Raw genomic sequence first — 21,665 nt, 5'->3', positions numbered from 1 at the left:
AACCTCCAGCGCGGCTAAGAGTAATGTAAGTTAAAACGAGAGGGAAGGAATGATGGCTGAGGCTGAGCTGTTGTGGCGGCCGTGTCGTCGGTGAGAAAGAAACTCGGGATTGAAGGGAGAGATGCCGGTCGTTCTTGTTGCTGATGGTGTGCGGTGATGATGACTACTGGAGCTGCTGGAAGTGTTTGACGAGCGCGCGAGTGTGTGATGAGAAAGAGAGGAAGAGGAAGAAGATGCCAGGGAGTTTTCAGAGCCGGGTGTCGCTGTTGTTGAAGTAATCGTCCCTGTTTTGGCCTTGACAATGTCCTAAGCAAAAGAAAAGACATCGAACGACGCCATGTCTGCTCTTGATAAGCCGTCGATACCATTTGGTCTGCCCTCCCGTCAACAAACTAAATGGCTGCGTTAAGCTTCTCCGAACGATAGGAAGGAGGGCTTGAAGCGAAGGAAGTTTGCGGTCAGTTGCTTATCTGGATGGACGGTTTTAGTCGAGATTATATCGAAACTAATTGAATGAGTCTAATCCACTAGTCGTGGAACAATTGAACTCCCCCTCCAACTTGTCTTCAGTAATCTCAAGCTGACTTTGCCATTATTGATTCTCAAAGGTTGTTAAGGAAGTGCTTCTCTTTTTCTCTCTTCCTACCAAGAAAAGAATTCTTTTTTGTTTCTTGAAACAAAAAAACAAAAAAACAAAAATTCATTTAGTTTAGTTTTTATTCCCATGAATAAATTTGGAGCAGAATCAAGAAGGTAAAAAGAAAAAAAAATTACTTCTTTATTCCCGTGAACAACTCCAAAATCAAGCATTTTCTTTTTTTCTTTTTTTTTCTTCTTTTCCTTTACTTCTTCTTCTTCCTCCTCCCTCAGCCAATTGCCGGCATCGGCCATCAAGCCTTTTCTTTTTTCTCTATTTCTTTTCTTCTTTTCCTTTTCTTCTTCTTCTTCTTCTTCCTTTAGCCGATCACCAGCCTTGGCCATGGCCGGTGACCAGCCAAAAGATGGTTGGCGACCTCATTGAATCATCGCCATCCCCTAGCAAGACCGAGCCTTGTCGGCTCAAAATTTGCTAGGCCACCACAACATCGGTGTTATTTTTAAACATTAAATAAGGAGATTGTGTACATAATTAATGAACATATTTAAAGGATGACTTCTTGTAAATTAATAATGAAAAGTCGTCAAGAAATTACGTTTACATTTTATGCTAGTTACTTTACCTCCAAGAAACACAAATTAGAGTCTACAAAAGAAAAAAGAAGATGACTCAGCTAACAGCACTGTCAGAGTTAAGTATGTTGAAAAGGAAAGATAAGAAAAGACAATGGCACAAAAGTAAAAAGATACTACTCAAATCTCTGATCATGTAGCTAAATAATTGTCCGATTGTAAGTGACCACTTATCGAACGAGTCATATTTAGACTCTAATAATAATATGACACATCACTTTATAAATCAATTTTGTAAATCAATTTTAGTAATCCTTAACGCTTTTGTAAATAGATAATGCATTCGTTTTGTAGCCTCCTTATTTTTTCTTTCTTCTATATGTTTATATCAACCTCGACTTACATTAACCATTTTAAATAACTTTCTCGTCCGACTGATGGTAAACTATTGATTTGTGTTCATATTAAAGGATTCATAAAGAATATTCTCTTTAGACATTACTCTCCTCTTGTAAAACCATAATGGAAGGCAGGCGGCGATCCTATTTTCAAAGGCGCAAGATCCCTAATCGCCTCCAAAAATGCAGTGATTTGAACACGAGATTCATTGCATTCAAATCTGGCGCTAACCGTTGAATCGAATCCACGTGGTTCGACGTTACATTCTTCCCAACATGACAAGCTCCGGTCTTGTCATCACCGTTGTTCCCACTTACCGAAAAAGTCTCTGAAATTTGATGGAAAGATGGCAACTCGAAACGGTCGGCTTGTGCGGTTCACGCGATGCGACGGAATGAGGGAGAGATCAATTCCTTTTGTTGACGACGGAGTAAAAGGAGAGTGGACAGAACCGCAGGATCGCAAATTCAGTCAGTAAACACACGCCGCGGACATTTGACAAATCCCATAATATTTGCTTTCCCCTTTTGCTTCTACTGCTTTTCTAAGAAGTCATTCGCAAAAGCACTAGTGGCCCCCATCTCACCTATATCACTTTTGGATTCGATATTGTACCTCGCCCATCTCGTTCGAACCTTCCACGTTAAAAGTATCCCCTTTATAGATACTTAAACCAAAAGAATGGTATACCCAACATATTAAAATCGCGAATCACGCATACAATAAGAAAAGAAGCATCCTTTGAATAATTGACAAAAGGATTACATTACATTGCAGAATGCATTAAGTTTTGTTATGTAATGCGTATTCAATGTTTTGAAAGTTAAATATATTCTTTTATCAAAACAAAAATATCATGCGATGAGTGGTCGAGAAAGCACTTGTTATTATAGCCCTCGATGACTTATAAAAAAACAAAGGAGGGTTCCTTCACATTTTAATGGTTAAGATCTCAAGTTCTCTCTTCATGTTGTTGCAGCCTTTTCTGACCATGTTGACCAAGAGCAATAGAGCCCTTTCTACTATCTCTCTAATCGGTCTCATAATATAAATGTCATCTAGATGGTTGGTAATTTTGTCAATGCTCTCATCGTTTGATTTATGGCGAGTTATGGATACACAATGAGTCGTAGATTTTCTGCTCAAAAAATTCGAGCGAAACCATCTTTCGAACTAGAGACAGAGCACTGTGACACTCTACAACAATCAATGAGCTCAAACAAAGCTAATTGCGCACGCTTACAATCTCCGACGACGAAGAAGAATGATTCCCACGCTGGCCAAGAGAGAGAATGCGCTGCACCATGGCTTGAGCTTGAACCTCAAGCGCGACTAAGAGTAATGTAAGTTAAAACGAGAGGGACGGAATGACGGCTGAGGCTGAGCATTTGTGGCGGCTGTGTCATCAGTGAGAGAGAAGCTCAGGATCGAAGGAAGAGATGCTGGTTGTAGTTGTTGATGGTGTCTGGTGATGATGATTACCGGAGCTGCGTGAAGTGTTCGACGAGCGTGCGAGTGTGATGAGGAAGAGAGGAAGAGGAAGAAGATGCAACGGATGAAAGTTTTCTGAGTTTCAAAAAATTACATGTAATTCTACCGATTGCTCTAAACCATGAGAAATAATCGAAGCTAAAGATGAAGCATCACCACATTTACGCGTCTTTCTCGAGAATCAATGCATGTTTTTTTGCCTTTCGCATGTCCTAACCAAAGGACGTCGAATAACGCCATGTCTGCTCTTGACAAATCGTCGATACCGTCTGGTCTGCCCTCCCGTCGACAAACGAAATGGCTGTGTCGAGCTTCTCCACACAATAGGAAGGAGGAATGAAGCAAAGGAAATTAAGGCTCATTATACGCTCCTCGCCTAGAACATTAGGGAAAGTTCGCAGTTAGTTGCTTATCTGGAACAACCGTTTTAGTCGAGATTATATCGAAACTAATTGAATGAGTCTAATCCACTAGTCGTGGAACGATTGAGCTACCCTCCAACTTGTCTTCAGTAATCCCAAGCTGACCTTGCCTTTATTGACCCTCAAAGGTTGCCAAGGAAGTGGTTCTCTTCTTCTCTTTTCCTACCAGGAAAAGAAGTGAATGGTTAACTTTCTTCTTCGTTTCTTGTCTTGGGCCGAGGTGAATAAAGCTTGTGGGCTCCTAGGAATGTATATTAGGGAAAGAAGTTACAGTTGCAGGACAACGAGTCTTTTTGCAGATGAAGTTGTCCAAACAAATTCATCACTTTTTAGTGAAAACTGAAAACCAACTCGAAGGGTTTTCGGCTCCGGATTTTATTACACTCTCTATCAGGTTACAGAAGACAGATACAAGCACAAGGAAAGCTCAGATATAATGAGCTCAAGAAGGGAACAAGCAAAATCAGGGAACATCCCAATTACATCAACAATTTCAGGACGACTCAAAAGTCGAGTCACTCTCAATCGATAAGGCAGATTCTGCAATCAGGATCAGTCTCCTTTAGCTATCAACCTGAGCAAGAAATCCTTGTAGTTCCCGTTAGCTGTATCTTCAATCTTTTTGGTCAAGCGAACTCCGTACATCTTGTTGAACTCTTCGTCAATCTCCTTTACATCGACATCAGCTCGGGTTACGATTACTCTAGTCAATGCCTTCTTCGTGCTTTTGTCTGCATCAATCTCTAATGCCAAGTCCAAAACCTGCAATCAAAAGCAGGAGGTTCAATATCCGAGAAACTCAATGCATATTTCGACACATAACTGCAGTGACAATTGCCTCGGGCAAACTATGACCTGGCTAAAGTATCTTTCAGGAGTGCATAGGCATTGCACCGTCTCTTGTAGTCTCGAGTCAGATTTAAGATCCTGAGACAAAGAGAAGAACAGGGCATGAAATTCCGTACATTTATCAATCAAAACAACTCTTTCAAAAGGGTCGACTAGACTCATTTCTTACTTCATCAAGGTTACTGCCACTGATTTCCTGGTAATCTTTATAGACTGCCTTAAGAAGGAGCTTGCTTCTTGTCGTTAGTATCCTTATGACCTCTTCATTGTCGGTCTTCTTTCACCGCTCTTGATGACATTTAAAATAGTCTTTGCCTCGGCTTTCGCATTATCTTCCTTAGGCTTCGTCCCTTCATACCGATATGCGCTGACTAGTGCCACTAATAGCTGCGTTTATAACCAGAAACAACTCAGATTCATTCAGCTAGATGCTAAAAAAAAACATGTTCCAATTTTCATGGGTTTGAGCATTTACTCACCCTGCGTTCGGGGCCATGGACGTGGGAAGCGACGTCCTCCTCAATCGAGTGCTCATAGAGGGAGTGGTAAGCCCTTCTTGCTCCCAGTAGCTCTTCTGACGATCTCGTGCAGGCAACCTCTATAAGGACATTATAAGAATCTGGACCTTCTTTCAAGGCTTCTTTCATGAGACGCGCGTCCCTTTCCCAAGGATGCATGGCCCAGAGCACCACGGCATTCTGAGATTCATCGAAGCAGCCATCACATGATTCAACAGCAGTTAGTTTCTCGAGCAATTCATGGCAAGAGCAAATCGTCAAATACCTTTTCTTGCAGCTACATTCAGGCATAAATTCGCTATAGCACATGTCAAATTCTGAATTCGCCACTATCGTGTTCTTTTCCCATCCCAGAAAAGTTCATAATTTGATTCTTTTCAAGTTATCCCGGCATTCTCAATGGGCTTTAATCTCCCAGAAACAAGAGCTATCTATCGAGTGATCTTTTACAGACATTCAATTGTTCGAACAATTTCAGTAAACGCGCACAAGTCATGCCGCGGACAAGTGACAGCGTGAACCGAACCGAAAAAGAACTCGGGATTACCTTGAATCGCGAGAATTCACGCTTGAGGAGCTTGATCCTGTGATCATCCCACCTCTCGAAGCTCCTCTCGTCCTCCTTGAAGAAGTGCGGGTTCCCCTTCCTGAAGGCCTTCCTCTTCTCCGGGTGCGACTTCCCCAACACTGCGATGAGCGTCGTCTCATCGACTCCATGTCCTGAAACCCGAAAAAACATCAAACATCGGACCCGGCAACAACAACAACGCCGACCAAAAAAAAAGAAAAAAAGACAAGAATTCAAAGGAAGACGATTCGATCGCGCGAGAATGCGACCGCTCCAGCGATCCATCATTCGAACGTGAGACCTGAGAAGGCTTTGGTGAGAGCTTCGAGTTCGTCGGACTGAGCCATCGCCTCGTCTCTGTCGTCTCCTCGCTTTCTCGTGCCGGGTTTTATGATCATGCAACGACGATTGTCTCGACAACGGGTAGTTGCCGTATTTATAGGGGTCCCACGAGGTCATTTCCGTCATTGCCTGGGATCTCTGGATTTTTTTTTTTCTTTTTCACGACCGAGGAAAGATGAAACTGATTTTGTGTATAATTAATAAGAGTGTTATTAAATGAGCGGGGGAGTTGCAAGTTCGTTGAGAGATGTTATGGATTAAAAGCTTAGCTTTAAGAGAAAAAAAAAAAAAAAGCTAGAGATTAATGGACTTATTGATTGAGTTGCGGCGATGCCCCCGTGCTTCGGTGGATTTACAGTTCGGCCCCCCAGGTTGACGAATTTTGCAGTCCCCTACTCCCAGTGTCTTTTTTGTGTCTTGTAATGCGCACCCGAAACGGAGCTTCCTATTCATGTGAGCCCTCCAACTCGACGGTGCGTTTCCGTCCCAAAAAATTGCTTCTATGCTATTTCAATTAAGTTTTACATGGTTCGGAACCTTCCATGCAACTATTCTTCCCTTGGCATGATCGAGATAACAAGTAATTAATAATGGACACGATAATAACGACTTTACATAAATTGTACATAGCAAGATATTCAATGGAAGTACTCGATTCCCAATGTCGATGTACCATTTGGTCAATCCACAGCATTCGATTCAATTCTTCTTTTTATTTGTATTTTGGAGAAACTACATATATATATCGCTAAAATGGCAATTCGAGCCTCGTAAATTCACAGTTGTTTTTTCTATTTGCTCTTGATGGACTGTGGCCTACAGGCCTGCATTTTGAGGCACATCAAGATGAGAGGGGGTGCAATAAATGAGACCGGATTTTTCTTGCCTTCTCATGATAAGTAACACGCGAATTAAATGATGGAAATGGTCCGCTACAGACATGCCTGGTCCCCACCTTTCTTTCTTATTCAATAAAAAATAAATATGGTTGAGTCGACATTGTGGAAATGGGTTGGGCACCACATCTGTTATACTATAATTATCATGAGATAAATGTGACATCTATACAATAGGACGATTGTTGAAATATGGACCCAACTTTCTAGGATAGCCTAGAATCGTCTAGGATTAGTGTTGCATGAGTCTCTAGTTTAATAGGGGGTAGATAAAGTTTTGTGGCTGAACGGAAGGTACGGGTTTCACCTACTGTGAGGGTCGTCCCCACTAATCCGGTAACCTGCGCCTAGCAAAACTGCATTCCTTATTTTAATATGTCGGTGCCCATACACCCCAAGCCCTCTAATTATTTGTGTTTCTTTTTCTTCCCCACGGAGAGGGAATACTAACGGTTTTTACACCTAGAAGATTTGAACGTTGACAACTCCTCTTTAAATCGAGTCTCTAGTTTAGTAGGGTAGATAAAGTTTATGGCTGAGGTTAAAAAGAAGTACAATGTCTTTGACATATGCAAAGATAAATTGCATATATGAATCAACGGAAAAATTACTAAGAAAATCTTAAATATTTCATATCAATGATAATTTAATTTGACAAATTTAATCATATATTTTTTAACAATTTATCAATGTAACCATTTCAAGTTTCAATCATTTTTAACCTGAAATTACTAACATGGATCCGACCCTCTTATGTTACATAGCCGATCCGACATAAAAAATGAAACAAATCTAGAATTTTTTTAAATACTATCAAAAAGTTTAAAATTAAATTATTTAAATAAGAAATTTAGAATTCATTTAGTATTCATATAATAAATTTATGACTCTTTGGATTATTATATCATAAATCAATGGATTGAGCCTATGAATACGCTAATCTGTTCGTTCCTAATGAATATAGAGACCAGCTCGCAATGCAGCGGTTCAATGCACATTACCACATATAATACCCAACAATTCCCTAAAAGTTCCTATACCTCGTCCTATTGTAGTTGCATCTGCGGAAGACAAGTTACTGACTATGATGAATTTTGAATGGAATGTGTTTCTCTGCAGACAAGATTGATTGATATCGGCTGTGTCTGAAGTAGACATTGAAGACGTGATATGCATCTACTGCTAAACCAATTAGCTAAACCTACAAAAAGTTTCTTGAGGTGCGACATCTGGTTCAGATAAAAGTGCGAAAATGCAAATAGAAGGGCTTGTCCTTGTCAACTTATGAGCGTGTTCCCCACACGGCTACTCTTGAATGAATGCGTAATTAATGTACTAGGGCCTAGCTAGTAATGTCTGACAAACCCTGTCCATACGGAGAAGTAGCCAAACCAAGTGTGGAAGAAAGGAAAGGAGAGGACCTTGAAGGGTTCCCACTTTCCAGAAAGCAAAGAAAAAGATCAATGATTGTGAACGGAACAGGCTAGCCTCGTTGTCCAAGTCAAGAAGATCAGGATCAAATCCGGCCTGATTAATCAAATGTTAGGGAATAAAGATGGGTCGTAAAGATTGACTTTCCAGATCGTTCTTGTGATCATGGAGCATTGTCCTGATAACTTAGAGAAAGAAAACGAAAGGGGACACTTTAAAGAGCCCACCTATCCTGATAATAATCTACAGAAAACATGGCCGGCCACGCAGACGATTCGTTGCTGATCGAGCGCACTGACCAGCCACGAAATCAAAGCAGATCCGGACGCGCATGCATACCCAGCTTTCATATTTGCCCATCATCGCAATAATTGCAGAAAGCAAGCGATGAGTAATTTAGTGAAAATCTTTCACGTGCATGAGCTGCATGTGTGGGAGGAGATGAATGAACAGAAGCATGGGCGGTGCTTGGTTCTTAGCTATTACGCACATGCTGAGGATATGGGGGAAAGCCCTGCTCTGCATTTGCATTGTCATTCTCAGCTTTTGTTTATTTCGCTCTACGTGCGACAGATTTCATTGTGGAACACGATCTTGTTTTAGGGTTTTATTAGAATAAGCTAACGGCAGCTGAAACACGAGGATACGAACATGTCGGTTCTGCAATACGTGTGTTACATGCTGGTCCTACGTTAGGTACGGCGGAGGGCGATTCCATTCACATAGAGCCCAGAAGAAAGAAGCTTTCAAGAATGATTGTTGCAGCACGGATCCTCGTTTGATGCTTATCCACTCGAGTTGCGACGTGCGGGGACGAAGGTGGTCCATGCATGAGCTGGAGGCCTTCTCCATTATTCGGTCGATTGACATATTTGCATCTAAAAATTGATTGCTGACAGTGAAGCAGATGATCATCGTGTACACGATGATCCAATTAATGCATATGACGTTTAGTTGATTTATTTGTTTTCACGATCTGAATTCTATGACCTATTGCTTTATAACCGGCACTGGTACGTGGTTTTATAAAAATTGATACAAGGTACAACCCAACTGAGTTAAGAATATAAGTTAGAAGAAAGTAGCACGAGATTTTACATTTGACAATTATAAAAATTAAGATTATGTTTGCAGTATCGAACTATCTTCATAAAGAGAAGGTCCAGGAAACCGCACATTGGTGGAGGATGGAGTCCAGAATTTCTGGAAGGGGCAATGAAATAGAAAAGTTCCAAATTTTCAAAGGACGATATTCAGATAAAACACAAAAAGACAAGGGTCCTCGTTGCAAAAAGCGCCGGGGGACGAAAGCGCAAATACTAAGTTATCGCGACCCTCGTGACGAAAAGGGACGAAAATTGAAAACTTTCACACATTTAAGGGAGTGAAATTGGGAATAAAAAAATCCGGAAGAGAGAGAAAGACGAAAGCTCCTTTATTCCAGCGACGGTTAAGGCTTATGGAGCAGGAAACAGGTCGCGAGGGAGACGAAACCGAAACCGAAACCGAAACGGAAGCGCTGAGGCGGAAGAGCGCGGAGAGCAGAACGCGACGACGGCCGAGGAGGGGGAGGAGAGGAGGAGCATCAAGGCGTACCTAGCGAAGCTGCAGCTGAAATCCTCGATCGGACGCCGCTGTTCCTGCCTCCTCCGCTGCTTCCCGAGGCGCTCCCCCGGCAGGTTCCCGCCGGCGACCGGCATGGCCACCCTCAGGGTCCCGGCCGTCGTCCCCTCCCCGTCCGACGACTGCCAGAGGCTCCGGAAGGCCTTCGAAGGTCTCTCTCTCTCTCTCTCTCTCTCTCTCGACCACCCGCTGACGATGTTTTTTGGCCAAGTTTTCTCGTTCTCCTTCTCCGAGACTCCGGTTGTTCCCGATTTAGCGCTCGTCGTTTTGCCGGTTGAGGTTGAGGTGGTTCTGCATCTCCGGCTGTTTGGTTTGTGAGTTTCGACTTCTCGTAGTCATGGGAAATGATCGGATGAGTGTTTTCCGTTTGGAGTGTGCTCCATCCCTCGACCACGTTCTCCAGATGGCAGCGATTGACGCTGTCCTGACAAATGAATGATGATGAAGCCAGTTCAGTTTTTCTTATTACAATGAAAGACTTGTCGGATCCTCTGATGTTCGTGCCCATTTTTCGTTTCGTGCCGTCGCTAGCGTGCACTGATGAGCATTTTTCCTGCTTTGTCTTGCTTTTCTTTATTGATTCAGAGATACTTTTGAAATAAGCTGAGGATTGGCTGATGGGTGTAGGATGGGGAACGGACGAGAAGGCGATCATATGGGTATTAGGACACAGGAATGCAAGTCAGAGGAGGCTAATCAGTGAGACTTATCAGCAGCTTTATGACCAACCCCTCGTCGACAGTCTTCATTCTGAACTCTCTGGCGATTTCGGAGTACGTTAGTCATGTTCTTTGTAGTGTTCTTTTCAGATATACATGTTATCAATCATTAAACTTGATATGCTCATCAAGTAATCTGACTTCATGTCTTTAGCTTCACCTAGAAATTTGAAGTGATATCGTCGATATGGCAATATGAGTGCTGTAATTGGTTGGTTTCTTTCAGAAAGCAGTGATCTTTTGGACATATGATCCTCCAGTGAGGGATGCCATATTGGCAAACGAGGCCTTGCAGACTAAAAGGAAAGGCATAAACCACTTACTTCCGATTGTTGAGATCGCATGTGCGACATCTCCCCACCATCTCATTGCCGTAAGGCAGGCCTACTGTTCACTCTATAATTGCTCGCTCGAGGAAGACATCTTGTCAACAATATCTTCACCCTTCCGAAAGGTAAATGCTTATATAACACTTCTTTAGAATGGTGTTAAACATCTATATGCAGGTTTTGCAGTCGAAAGGAACTTTTTTCTTTCATGCACGATTCGTTTGCCAGAAGAAATTTGTATTAATTGGCCATTTTCAGGAAAAGTATAAACCTGCTGCAGTTTGGCATGCTATTTTGAAATTGCCATTGAGTAACCATATGAAATGCTATAATCCTAAAATAATATCAGATCACTGTATTCATAATGCTCGAGTACAACTGAAGAGGATAAGGTAAATTGCTATTCAGTTGCTAGCTGTTCTTTCTAACTTGATTACAGATATTAAAAGTTGTTATCTGGTCCCAAAATAATTCTAACTTCTATTCTAGAAAATATAACTTAGAACATATCAAATTCTAGTTCTGTTTGCTCTAGTGAATGCTTCATTTCTGGCGCACGTCCATGGCCTTCAGCTGATGTTTGAGTCAAACTTTGAATTGTTCTACTAAGGCTTACTTAGGAGCAAGGGTCCAGTACATACTCAACGGTTAAGTAAAAGTGGGAAGTTCTTCGCATTGAGTACCCTCTACATTTCAGTATGACTCCGTACATGTTCACCTCCATCTAGCAGCTCCAATTTCAGAGTTTCCTCATAATTTGCAATGTCTCTGCTCCTGCAGACCCTTGTAGGATTGGTGAGCCCCTATAGATATGATAAGGAAGTGGTAAATATGGATGTTGCTAATTCAGAAGCAGCACTGCTGCACGAAGCAATTGAAAGGAAGCAATTGGATCAAGATTCTGTATTGTGGGTTCTTGGCACTAGGAACATCTTTCAGCTCCGAGCAACTTTCCAATGCTACGAGCAGAACTACGGGAGTCCTGTTGACGAGGTCTAGTATTCGCATGTCTATCTCATCGCATAATCCTTTGTTTCTTTATATTTTTCTTTTTGAAGAGTTTATCTGGATGTCTTGCATCACTCAGGATATCAAGAGTTGCGGGAAGGGTGATCTGGAATCTCTGCTAGGAGTGATAGTACGTTGCCTAGATTGCCCCGAGAGACACTTCGCAGAGGTCAGTTAATCCACTGCCAATCCTCCGGTGTCAGGGTGTTACTGATCTGGCAATTATTCATGGTGACATAAAAGAGAATATAATAAGACTCGGTTCGTGTGAGATAGTTTTCATGCACATGAGTGTTGGATATGGGTGCGGTTTTCTGTTAAATTCGAATTCTTACAAGCCAGCAAGCCACTACACCCTGAATTCTTGTTATGCCTGAAACCATCTTGTCTTGGCCGTCTCTGGCAACTGCTTACGCTAGTATGAAATACGAACCGCTGTGGCTTTTGAAGGATTTTAGCCCATGGAATGTGAAATAAAGCATCTGAATTTGTTAAATGTGCGCTTGATTTTCTGGTCTACATACTTCAATAGCTTCTGCTCAAGAAGTAGTGATCTTTGATCCTTAAATATCACCAGGTGGTCAGAAATTCCATAATCGGGCTCGGCACAGATGAAGATTCGCTCACCAGAGCCATCATAACCCGAGCTGAAATTGACCTGATGAAGGTCAGAGGGGAATACAACAACATGTATAACAGCAGCCTAGATAGTGCCCTCATCGGCGATACATCGGGAGATTACAAAGATTTCTTGTTGACGTTGCTTGGAGCAAAAGTATAAGTTCCATTCTTCCCTGCTTGTGTGTCCTGGCTTAAGTGTGCTTGTTTTGATATTGAAAACTCGCTCATGTATTTACACACCTTCTGCAGAGTGCTCGAACCAATTGTTTGTGCATTACTCCTAATTCGTTGTGGCATTCCCTTTGTCCTTTTTTTTTTTTTTTTTCCAAAGGAGGTTTGTATTATCAACGAATCAAATTCTCATGTCGTCATCAGAAGATCTGTTTTACCATGGCATCACCAAACAACAGGTTTCTAATGCATCAATCTGAAGTCCATCTCTACATCTTGTTCCATTGTGTCAAACTAAAGGATAGAATTCCTAGAAACCAGAGCTAGCAAAAGATTCCTCAACTTTCTCGTGGAGAAATTCTAATAAATGCAATAGCCAAGAGAAATCTCTCCTCCACTTTAAGGCATCCAACATGAAAAGTATTTCAGAAAGTTACTCAGAGAAACGTCGAGGCGAAAAAATGTGTCTTCACCCGTCGCTCCGGCGTTCGGCCCTACCAAGAAGTTGAACCTTGTGTTAAATTTCACCATGACACTCAAAGTCTGAATGCCGGTACTTTGAGTTCGTTCATATCGAGGCTTTAAATCTGCTGCTTTGCCCAACTGATGCCAGATCATATCAGTTGCCAGTCCGCATGGAATATATCACCCGATAGGGTGGAGGTCAAGTGCGTATGGCCCCAGAAAAAAAGGGGAAAAAAGGTGATGGTCAAGTTCGAGAATAAAGGATGAACTAAAACTCCCTGAATTCACACGCAAAGGAAATGTCTGAATCAAATACTGGGGTGAAAACAATTACTCTTATATCTATGTATGATTTAGGCGCCTCATTTTCCTGCCAATTTACGCCCCAGCAATCACTTCTATCAGAATCAAGTGGAAGAAGACACAGTACAGCCTGCAAGGAGAGTTCCATAAAGGAAATGTACTTTATAAAAGGTTCTTTTGATCTCGAAAATGATATATTCAAAAGGCAGAGTGAAAATACTCAAGCTGGAGACTCAGAAGCAGACACTAGCGGCTCCGTCGAGCTTGACTCTGATGCCACAAGATTTATAGGTCGTAAAAATGGCGGGCAGTATGCATCTTTCGCAATCTCAGAACTCAGTTCCAACTGGTTGCTCTTCTCATCAAATTCATCATTTTCAGTAGCTTCCTGTCCATGCAAGGGCAGTATAATCCATGTAAGGTGTGGGTAATCCTACTTGTAAATAACTAAAAGGACAACGGTAGGGTGCATAAGTCAGACAAGAGAGCCATATCACTGCAAATACATGTAGATAAGGTGCACAGGTTACCGCATGTAAAGCTAGAGGTAGGTATGAGATTTCTTTCCACCATTTTAGTTCAAGCATTTATGAACCAGCATCTTCACAAGCGAATTAAAAGAGTCATAATTAGGGCATGAAGCAACCAACATGAGAAAACTTGTCGGGAGATAACCCAATTAGGATCTGTGAAACATGAACGCAATGACAAAACTTGCTAACACCCATCAACAGAAGCCATAGTCAACCAAATAGTCAACAAGCTGAAATTTACATAATGTTTACATATGTTCATGCAAAAGTATATGCACATATCCTCTAGAAAATATAGAACTCAAACAAGCTGCTTGATTGTCTTCTCTGAAAGGCTGTATTGAGACTACAAATAAGGAAAAGTTACTTGTGAAGTATTCCAATCTACTGCACCAATTTACTCCTGTGATCATAAGCCAGGTCTGCTCATTAATGAAATATTTATCCAGTATTTTATGTCCAAGTTTCAACATTGACAAGCATCTAGAATCTGAAAGAGTTTCCAATCAAACTGTCGCAGACCAATAAGATAGGACTAAAGGACCAAGTAGACATAGATAGTCTTCAGTGCATAAAAAGGCCACAAAAAACAAGGGAAAGCCAAATTGTGAAGCTAGCACAAACATCTAGAAAATTTATGTGCAGAACATTAGGATATGATGAGAATAACAAATGAAATAGCACTGCAAAGCTGCATGAATACCTGTATGGAGTGGTTGCGGAATGTGGGATAGAAACGAAGCTTGCAATACCCGTGGAACAACAAAGAGAACAACAAAAGTGGAACTGTGCATATAGAAGCAGCTGGCTTTGACTTTAGTCCGAAAAGACCAATCATCGTGATTTGCATGAGAATTATAGCAACGAAAATGTAGTGATGAATGTATGGCCAATACTTTCCACACGTCTCATATGTAACTGCGTACACATCTGAAATCTGCAAAGCAATGAAACACATGTTCTTTATGCAATGAGAGTTTCATTTTCATTATCAACATTCTTTACACCAACAAATAAAAGCCAAACTGAATCACAAAGAATTCTGTAAATAACAATTACACCAAGCATAACCATAAGCAAATGCTAATGATTACAACACGCAAGAAGCTTTAAATGAGAACAAATCACAAAATCTTCCCCTACACAGATAGAGCACTGCTGGACCTAATTGTTGTTTCATTTTCTAATTTCGGGCACCTTATCCCACTCTGCTCATTAGCCACACCTCCAAAAACACTTGGTGCAAAAGTAACAACGCCTTTTGATGTCCTATAACGTGGATGGCCCAAAAGAGCAGTGACAGAAAGAAGTGCACATACTCGCCTTTTAATCCTATCATGTACATATATCAAAGCATAAGTTTGCGATGTTGTCTACCCACTCTAAATTCTGAACAAACTATATTTTGGATAACATATGAATGTTTTCAAACAATTCGCAGTTCCAACTTTGATCTACTACCTGGTCATAAGTAAAAGCAAGCAAAAGCTCTACCAATTGATTCTTATTCTACCCACTCTGTACGCAGAAGGCCTAGCTAGATTTGAGCATTAATTTTGACTACAACTTTCGGAAGAACAAACTCTTTGAGAAAACTACCTACATAGACGTGAAGCCTGCTTAGACTTAGTCCAGTCTCTTCACAATATTACTTACAGTACATTATACTTTCTTATTGCTGTAACCAAGGAATCCCCATGCTTGAATAAACATTATGGGTGATGGTGGAGAAACAATTTATCCATAATGAACTTTATTGGACAGAAGGATGCTTAGAAAACTGACCTGGTTTATATACACGACATATCCCAAGCAAAAGTAGCAAATGAGAAATGGCAGTAACAACGGTGCAACTAGTGCATACACCATTCCAATTAACATTGCCAATGAGACCACAGGGATAACTCTAAAATATGGTAGAGAATAAAGATATGGTTCTTTCTCCTTCCCATGCCTATAGGTGAGTGACTTAATTAAATCCCACAGAAGTAATCCAGGCTGAAGAATCTCCAACGAGAAACCCGACAGTCCATCTGTCAATATGTATGTAATGAAAAAATCTCCCTGAAAGAGAAGGAAAGAATTTAGATGTGCGCATCATCAATAGAACAGATGCTAGGAAACAAACGAAAATACCTACACCCATGCAGATTAGGCAAATCAACTAGTAAATCAGAGAAGATGCAGTGTAACTCTAATCCCAGATATATTTCACAAGGTAATGTTACTTCTATGTGGGTTCCTTTGACCATTTTGACTTCTACAATTTTTTTAATACTTCTTCATATTAAATTTCAACACATTGTGCAATGTTCGAAAGAGCACATCATGACCAAGTGGATGTCCATGTGCACACAGGAAATAGTGTAGCTTGCTTTATAGTATTTTCGGTTTTTTCCTCATTCTTTATCAAGTATTAGCCAGTAAAAAGAAATCTAACTTCAGGGAAACACAAAAGAAGAGGCATGAGTGAGTTGAGCTATCCTTACTTGAGCAGAAACAGCCCTAGCAAGATGACTGGGGATGTTCTTTGGATGCGTAACTGATTCTCCTATCTCATCGAGTAAAGATCCAGACAACAAGCTCAAAAAGAAAACATTTCCCACTAGAAAGTAGAAAACCATGTCACAAGCTTTCAACTCTTCCTTGCTCCTTGACACATAACCTGCTAGTTTAGCCATTCCAAGCATTGCAAAGGGAATGACGTATATAAATCCATTAAGGATGACACTTGGCAGATATCCAGTCACGATGGAACTCAAGCCAGGTCTGCTAACCAATCAGTTCATCAGAAGGACGACCAAGTATGTATCACAGAGAAAAGCTGTATATTTGACAAGCAAATCACGATAATGATGTCAAGCAACTCCATATACTGGTCTTAGGAATATTGCAAAAGGCCATGCCTAATGTGTACATTCACGAGAATTAACAGTCATATACTTCATTAACATGGCAATTTGAACTCAATTAATATATTGGGTTTAGAAGAGTATGGTCTTTAGATCCTGTCTAGCGTGCGACAGAGAGCTCAGAGACCTGGAAGCAGCATGCTCATCAACTGGGCAGATGGTGCACTACGTAACCTGTTGCAAGTTAGCAGGCCAGGTGCAGTCCCTCATCTGGGCTAACATATTGCAGTACTACACTAACCCTCACCATCTAATCAAAAAATTACAAAGGAATAGGAAAAGAAAACTGGGGAAATCATCAATTGGGAATGAAAGACAGTTGTCTTCACCAGATTAAAAATCAAAAAGACTTCATGCTTTGTTTTATACATAAGCTGCTGCTACGGTATAATGGCAGCATCCATAGTCCATAACCATGTTTGTTGCAATTTCGGCTTGCACGCATGGAAATATTCAATAAGAAGTAAATTTGCTGCATCATGATGGTTAAAGATTTAGCAAACCACAATGTCATCCCCTTAACCAGCAATAAGAAAGCACGCCCTACTCTCTTTCAGATTTTCTTGCACAATAATCACTTATAAAACTATTCAAGTGCTTGACAAACTCAAATATTGTAAGAGCTTGATGAAGATAAGAACCTTACATCAATTGCACGGCCATGGCTGGAGGAAACCACTTCTTAAGCTTCTCAAATCTGGCTATTCCTTGAACAGCAGTCACTGGAACAGCAAAGAAAACAGTAAGGAGTGTCGCTGCAAGAATGACTCCAATTTTGTAAAGTGGCAAAACTCTATTTGGAATTGCCAGATTCTTCCATGATACATCTCTTGGTTCTGGAGCCACTTCAGTGGTCCATAAGAGCGGATGTGAATGTTGCTGAGATTGTGCAGCTAGGGCAGCACCCCATCTGGTTTTGAATACAACAAAAGCTACAGGCAACTCCTGCAAGATTGGAAAACTCAGAAAACTGGATATTTTGGTCCGCAAGGAGCTGCAATTATAGTATGAAGACCTTGATCCGATGAACTATTTTCAATCAAGATAAACACAAGAATAAATAACAAACCACACTGGCATTCATCTATTCTGTAAGTTTTCTAAGGTAAACACATTCGCCAGACTCCTTCTTTGGCTTCAGAGGAAATTAAAAATACTATCAGCTAGCTCTGGATCAAAATCTAATTTACCTGAAGAAAAAGGCATGCTAACTGCTAAGGCATCGAATACCATTTGATTTTCCTTCTCTCCCATCTCATGGCCAAGAGATGGGATTCGGGAACAAAATTCTTTTAAAAAGAGAAGAATGTCCTATTTCTCCTAGTCTGGCATATTATAGTCAATCCCCTGATTATCTGGCATTACAAAATCAAAATTTTGATGCATTACCCAAAAATTTTCTTCATTCAATACCACAAAAAATCTGCAGCACTGAAATTTTCAACATATGGACAATGCTTTAACTGTTATCAGAATTCTAGTCATTCTACGGAAATCCTAGGACAATAATGCAGTGACGGAGCTAGTACATTTTGCAGAAAGAAGAGAGATAATTAAGAATACAAATCTATCCACAATATCAACTTGCATTTGAAGTCAGAAATATGTACAATTCCCCCATTTATCAACTTATTACAAAAAATGCATCAAGAGCAAAATGAGTGTCAACAGATGTAATTGTTGCCAGAAAGTAAAGCACCTTATCTCGAAGCATGTCTTCATGCTGTAACTGATGGATCCTATGAGAAAGTTCCTGAAGCTTCTCCTCTTGCAAGGTTACTTTAGCAGAATCTTCTCCATCAGTGCACAAGAGTAGGAACTCTCTCTTATGTTTGTCCACACTGGATCTCTTTCTAAGATCCTCTATCTTCCTTGCAGTAGATTTTGCCCGGTCCTGCACAACATACTTATTGATTGTTGAAGGAAATAAGCCAGAAATGAGATGCATCACTCATAAAGCAGAAAAGGTACTCTAAGAAGTATCCTAGGCAAAGAAAGGCTCTTTTCTGTAACCAGAAACATATTTATCAAATAAATAAATAAAATGGAGAACCATGGTCTAAATGTCAAATGGAAAGGACCAGGACACTTCCAAATTCAATTATTTTCGACTCTACTAAAGAGGAAACAGGCTGTTATGAGCAGACATCACAATGTGTGTGTGTGTGTGTGTGTGTGTGTGTGTGTGTGTGTGTGTGTCTGAGAGAGAGAGAGAGAGAGAGAGAGAGAGAGTTCTAAATGTTGCACATCTTTCATTTATTGCAGATTTAATCCCCCAGGACAGTCGATAAGCAACCAAAGAACAAATCTTATAAGGGCTTGAAAACTCCACCAACTATGATGCTCCAATCAGAGATGTCTCTCATCAATGTGAAGTGCAGAATTTTCGAAAAGTGATGCCAAGAAAGAATAATGCGATCTGCCATTGTCAAATCAAAGATAAGTTCACAAGAAGTAAACTTGCTGGAGTTCCTTTGAAGTGGTGAACATGAAAAGTCCAAAAGAATGCCATAAAGTAAGTGAAATCATACAATTTTTCCTTACCAAAAGATCCTCGAGATGGCTTCCATCGTACATCATTTGGTAAGAATAATAACTGTAAGGATGATGCTTAGAGAAAAAGTGGTCAACAGAACAACCACGTGCCTTGTGATCAGTACAAAGAGGAATTCCTCGAACTAAAACAGTAAATTGGTCTGGCCGATGTCTAATAATCTGAAGTCGGCGGATCCTTTTACCCAAGATCTCTTTATATTCCTGAAGGGAAAATGGTCAGCCATCACTGCAACATTTTGAATTAATGTTAAAAAGCACTGTGGAAAGGTCGTTCCATCAATCAAAGGACTCTAAAATTTCAGTTGAGTGAGCTAGATGAAGAGCAAGATGCCTTGAGTTCATCTAGAGAGGACTTTAGTCATGCTCCAGATTTGCAAACATAGACCCACCTTGTAAAGAAGGTATAGCCCATAGAGAGACATCAACCACAAGCAAGTGAAATGCACCCAAAGCCTGGCAATGACGAGATTAAAACGAATAAGCACCTTCAGAACATCAGCCGACCCGGTTCATCAATTCATTTGTCATTAATTTAGCTAGAAGCTATCATGCACTGATCGAACATCAGACGAAAAAGAATGCTCAAAGATGACACGCAACAGGCAATCATCCTTTGGATGATGATCTGAGGTTGCATTGGCATTAGCTTGTGCTGACAACCTCTACGACCAAATTACCATCGATTTCATCATGCGTTTGATAAATCTTCCCAGGAGCTACAGAGTAGCACATTAGTATGAGCTTCAGATCCTTCTATAAAATCTTCAACACCGAAGACCTCACTAGTTAGTTACTGTATGATCCAACATCTCCATATCCTACCAGTTAAACCAAAACCAAAAAGAGAAAATCTCTGTCTGCTTGCGTGCGACGGTATGAGTGGGAAATGGCGTGTCGAATGTTGGATTTGGTCGATTGACATGTCAGTTGCGAAAAGCCCGTCATGTTCCCACGTACTCTCGGACCATGCACATCGCTCGGCACTCTCAATGACATGAACACGACGCTGTAAAAGCGAAAGTACATAGTCTAGCCCTCACCTGTCAGAGCCTCTTCTGATATTAGATATCGAGAGAGAGTCCATAGACAGGTACTCAGGCGGTCCGTCCTGGCCGTTATAGTTCACCGGCAGAAGCACCACCAATCCGATGAGCGAGCAAGGCAGGAAGAACTTGATCCTGCAACCAGATCGCCGCACAACGAAGCCACGTCAGAGGCATATCAACAAGAAGCGCGTAACCGCGACGAGCGACCGCACCGAGGGGACCGGGGATCGAACCCGAACTTGAAGAGCCGGATGATGACGAGGGCGTCGAGGCCGCTGGAGTCGAGGATCTCGTCCTCGGAGACGCGGAAGGCGCGGGGGATCCACGCGACGGAGGGGAGGAAGCGGCGGAGGGCGAGCGGGGGGTCGAAGGGGACGTGGTGGCGGCGGGAGAGGCGGCGGGCGTAGTAGACGGGGGCGTTGGAGGGCTGCTTCTTGAGGACGGAGAAGAGGGAGAGGACCACCAGGGCCAGCCCGATGTTGATGGACGCTGACGCGAGGAGGCTCTGCGGATTCATGGCCGGAGGAGAAGAGAGGAGAGAGAGAGAGAGAAGCACTGCGACTGTAGAGAGAGAAAACAGAAGTTGGAAGTTCTTAGAGAGAGAGAGAGAGAGAGACTCTGCCCGTCGGGTCGTGCACTGTGCGGTCGCCACCTTTGCATGACGGACGACGTGGCATTGGCTTCTGCAACTGCAACTGCCCAGCGCTTCTTGCTTGATCCGGTGCGGTCGGCTTCAGGATTCGCGGTCCCATCAGAGCCGTTGCCTGAGAATTCGGTTATTGGATATCTGATCCGACGGATGTTAACGAATATCAGTAGAGCTTTTTTGCTTCGACGGTTGAATGATCGCTTTTCCTTTTTCGTTTTCTGCCCGGGAGTTTTAGGATTGCCGGTTTCATCTTGAATTTATTACGTTCTCCCAATCTGATGATGTGAACTCTTTTTTTGTTCAATTTGGTCCCTGGATTTATTAACTTTTTCTTGATGGGTTCTGCATCTGCTAGTATTTTCCATAGTTGGCGACAGTCAATGGAATCAACGGAGAAAACGTGATTAGCAGCCCGTATCGACCGCCAATTTTCAAAGTATCCTCTGGCGTTCATTTTTTTCCCTCAAATTGTTCCTTAAACTTGATAAAATTGTGCGAAAGCCTAAAGTTCCACTGGGGTTTAAAAAAGTCATCACTGGCCAAGTTTTGCATGTCACACAAAATGTGTCTTTTAAGAGATGCAAAATCATTTTCCCCAAAAATCTTAACTAGAGGTCTATATATTCAAAACAAATATCATTTGG

The 21,665-nt window shown here is 41.5% G+C and overlaps 3 protein-coding genes across 3 annotated transcripts; 1 reads left to right on the top strand and 2 right to left on the bottom strand.

Moving 5' to 3' along the window:
* Positions 1-3,808: 3,808 nt before the first annotated feature.
* On the bottom strand, positions 3,809-5,842 carry LOC104454554 (annexin D4). The gene is given in 7 exon segments (XM_010069450.3): positions 3,809-4,244; positions 4,338-4,409; positions 4,501-4,607; positions 4,610-4,718; positions 4,811-5,029; positions 5,397-5,569; positions 5,719-5,842. Coding segments are annotated over 7 exon segments (987 nt in total). The 5' UTR covers positions 5,816-5,842; the 3' UTR covers positions 3,809-4,034.
* Positions 5,843-9,490: 3,648 nt separating this feature from the next.
* Positions 9,491-12,682, top strand: LOC104454553 (annexin D3). The gene is made up of 6 exons (XM_010069449.3): positions 9,491-9,860; positions 10,337-10,482; positions 10,655-10,882; positions 11,538-11,750; positions 11,845-11,934; positions 12,343-12,682. Exons 1-6 carry the CDS (start codon positions 9,785-9,787, stop codon positions 12,544-12,546), a joined length of 957 nt encoding a protein of 318 aa, XP_010067751.2. The 5' UTR covers positions 9,491-9,784; the 3' UTR covers positions 12,547-12,682.
* A 431-nt stretch (positions 12,683-13,113) lies between these two features.
* LOC104455944 (CSC1-like protein At3g54510) lies at positions 13,114-20,889 on the bottom strand. Its single transcript, XM_039316566.1, is given in 10 exon segments — positions 13,114-13,713; positions 14,562-14,795; positions 15,644-15,922; positions 16,348-16,627; positions 17,417-17,715; positions 18,470-18,664; positions 19,315-19,527; positions 19,716-19,779; positions 20,334-20,504; positions 20,606-20,889. Coding segments are annotated over 10 exon segments (2,187 nt in total). The 3' UTR covers positions 13,114-13,545.
* Positions 20,890-21,665: the final 776 nt, after the last annotated feature.

This window comes from Eucalyptus grandis, chromosome 7, assembly GCF_016545825.1.
Source record: "Eucalyptus grandis isolate ANBG69807.140 chromosome 7, ASM1654582v1, whole genome shotgun sequence".
In the NCBI taxonomy this organism is placed as follows: Eukaryota; Viridiplantae; Streptophyta; class Magnoliopsida; order Myrtales; family Myrtaceae; genus Eucalyptus; species Eucalyptus grandis.
Note: the sequence above shows the minus strand (reverse complement) of the source record. Positions and strands in the feature narration are given on the sequence as shown.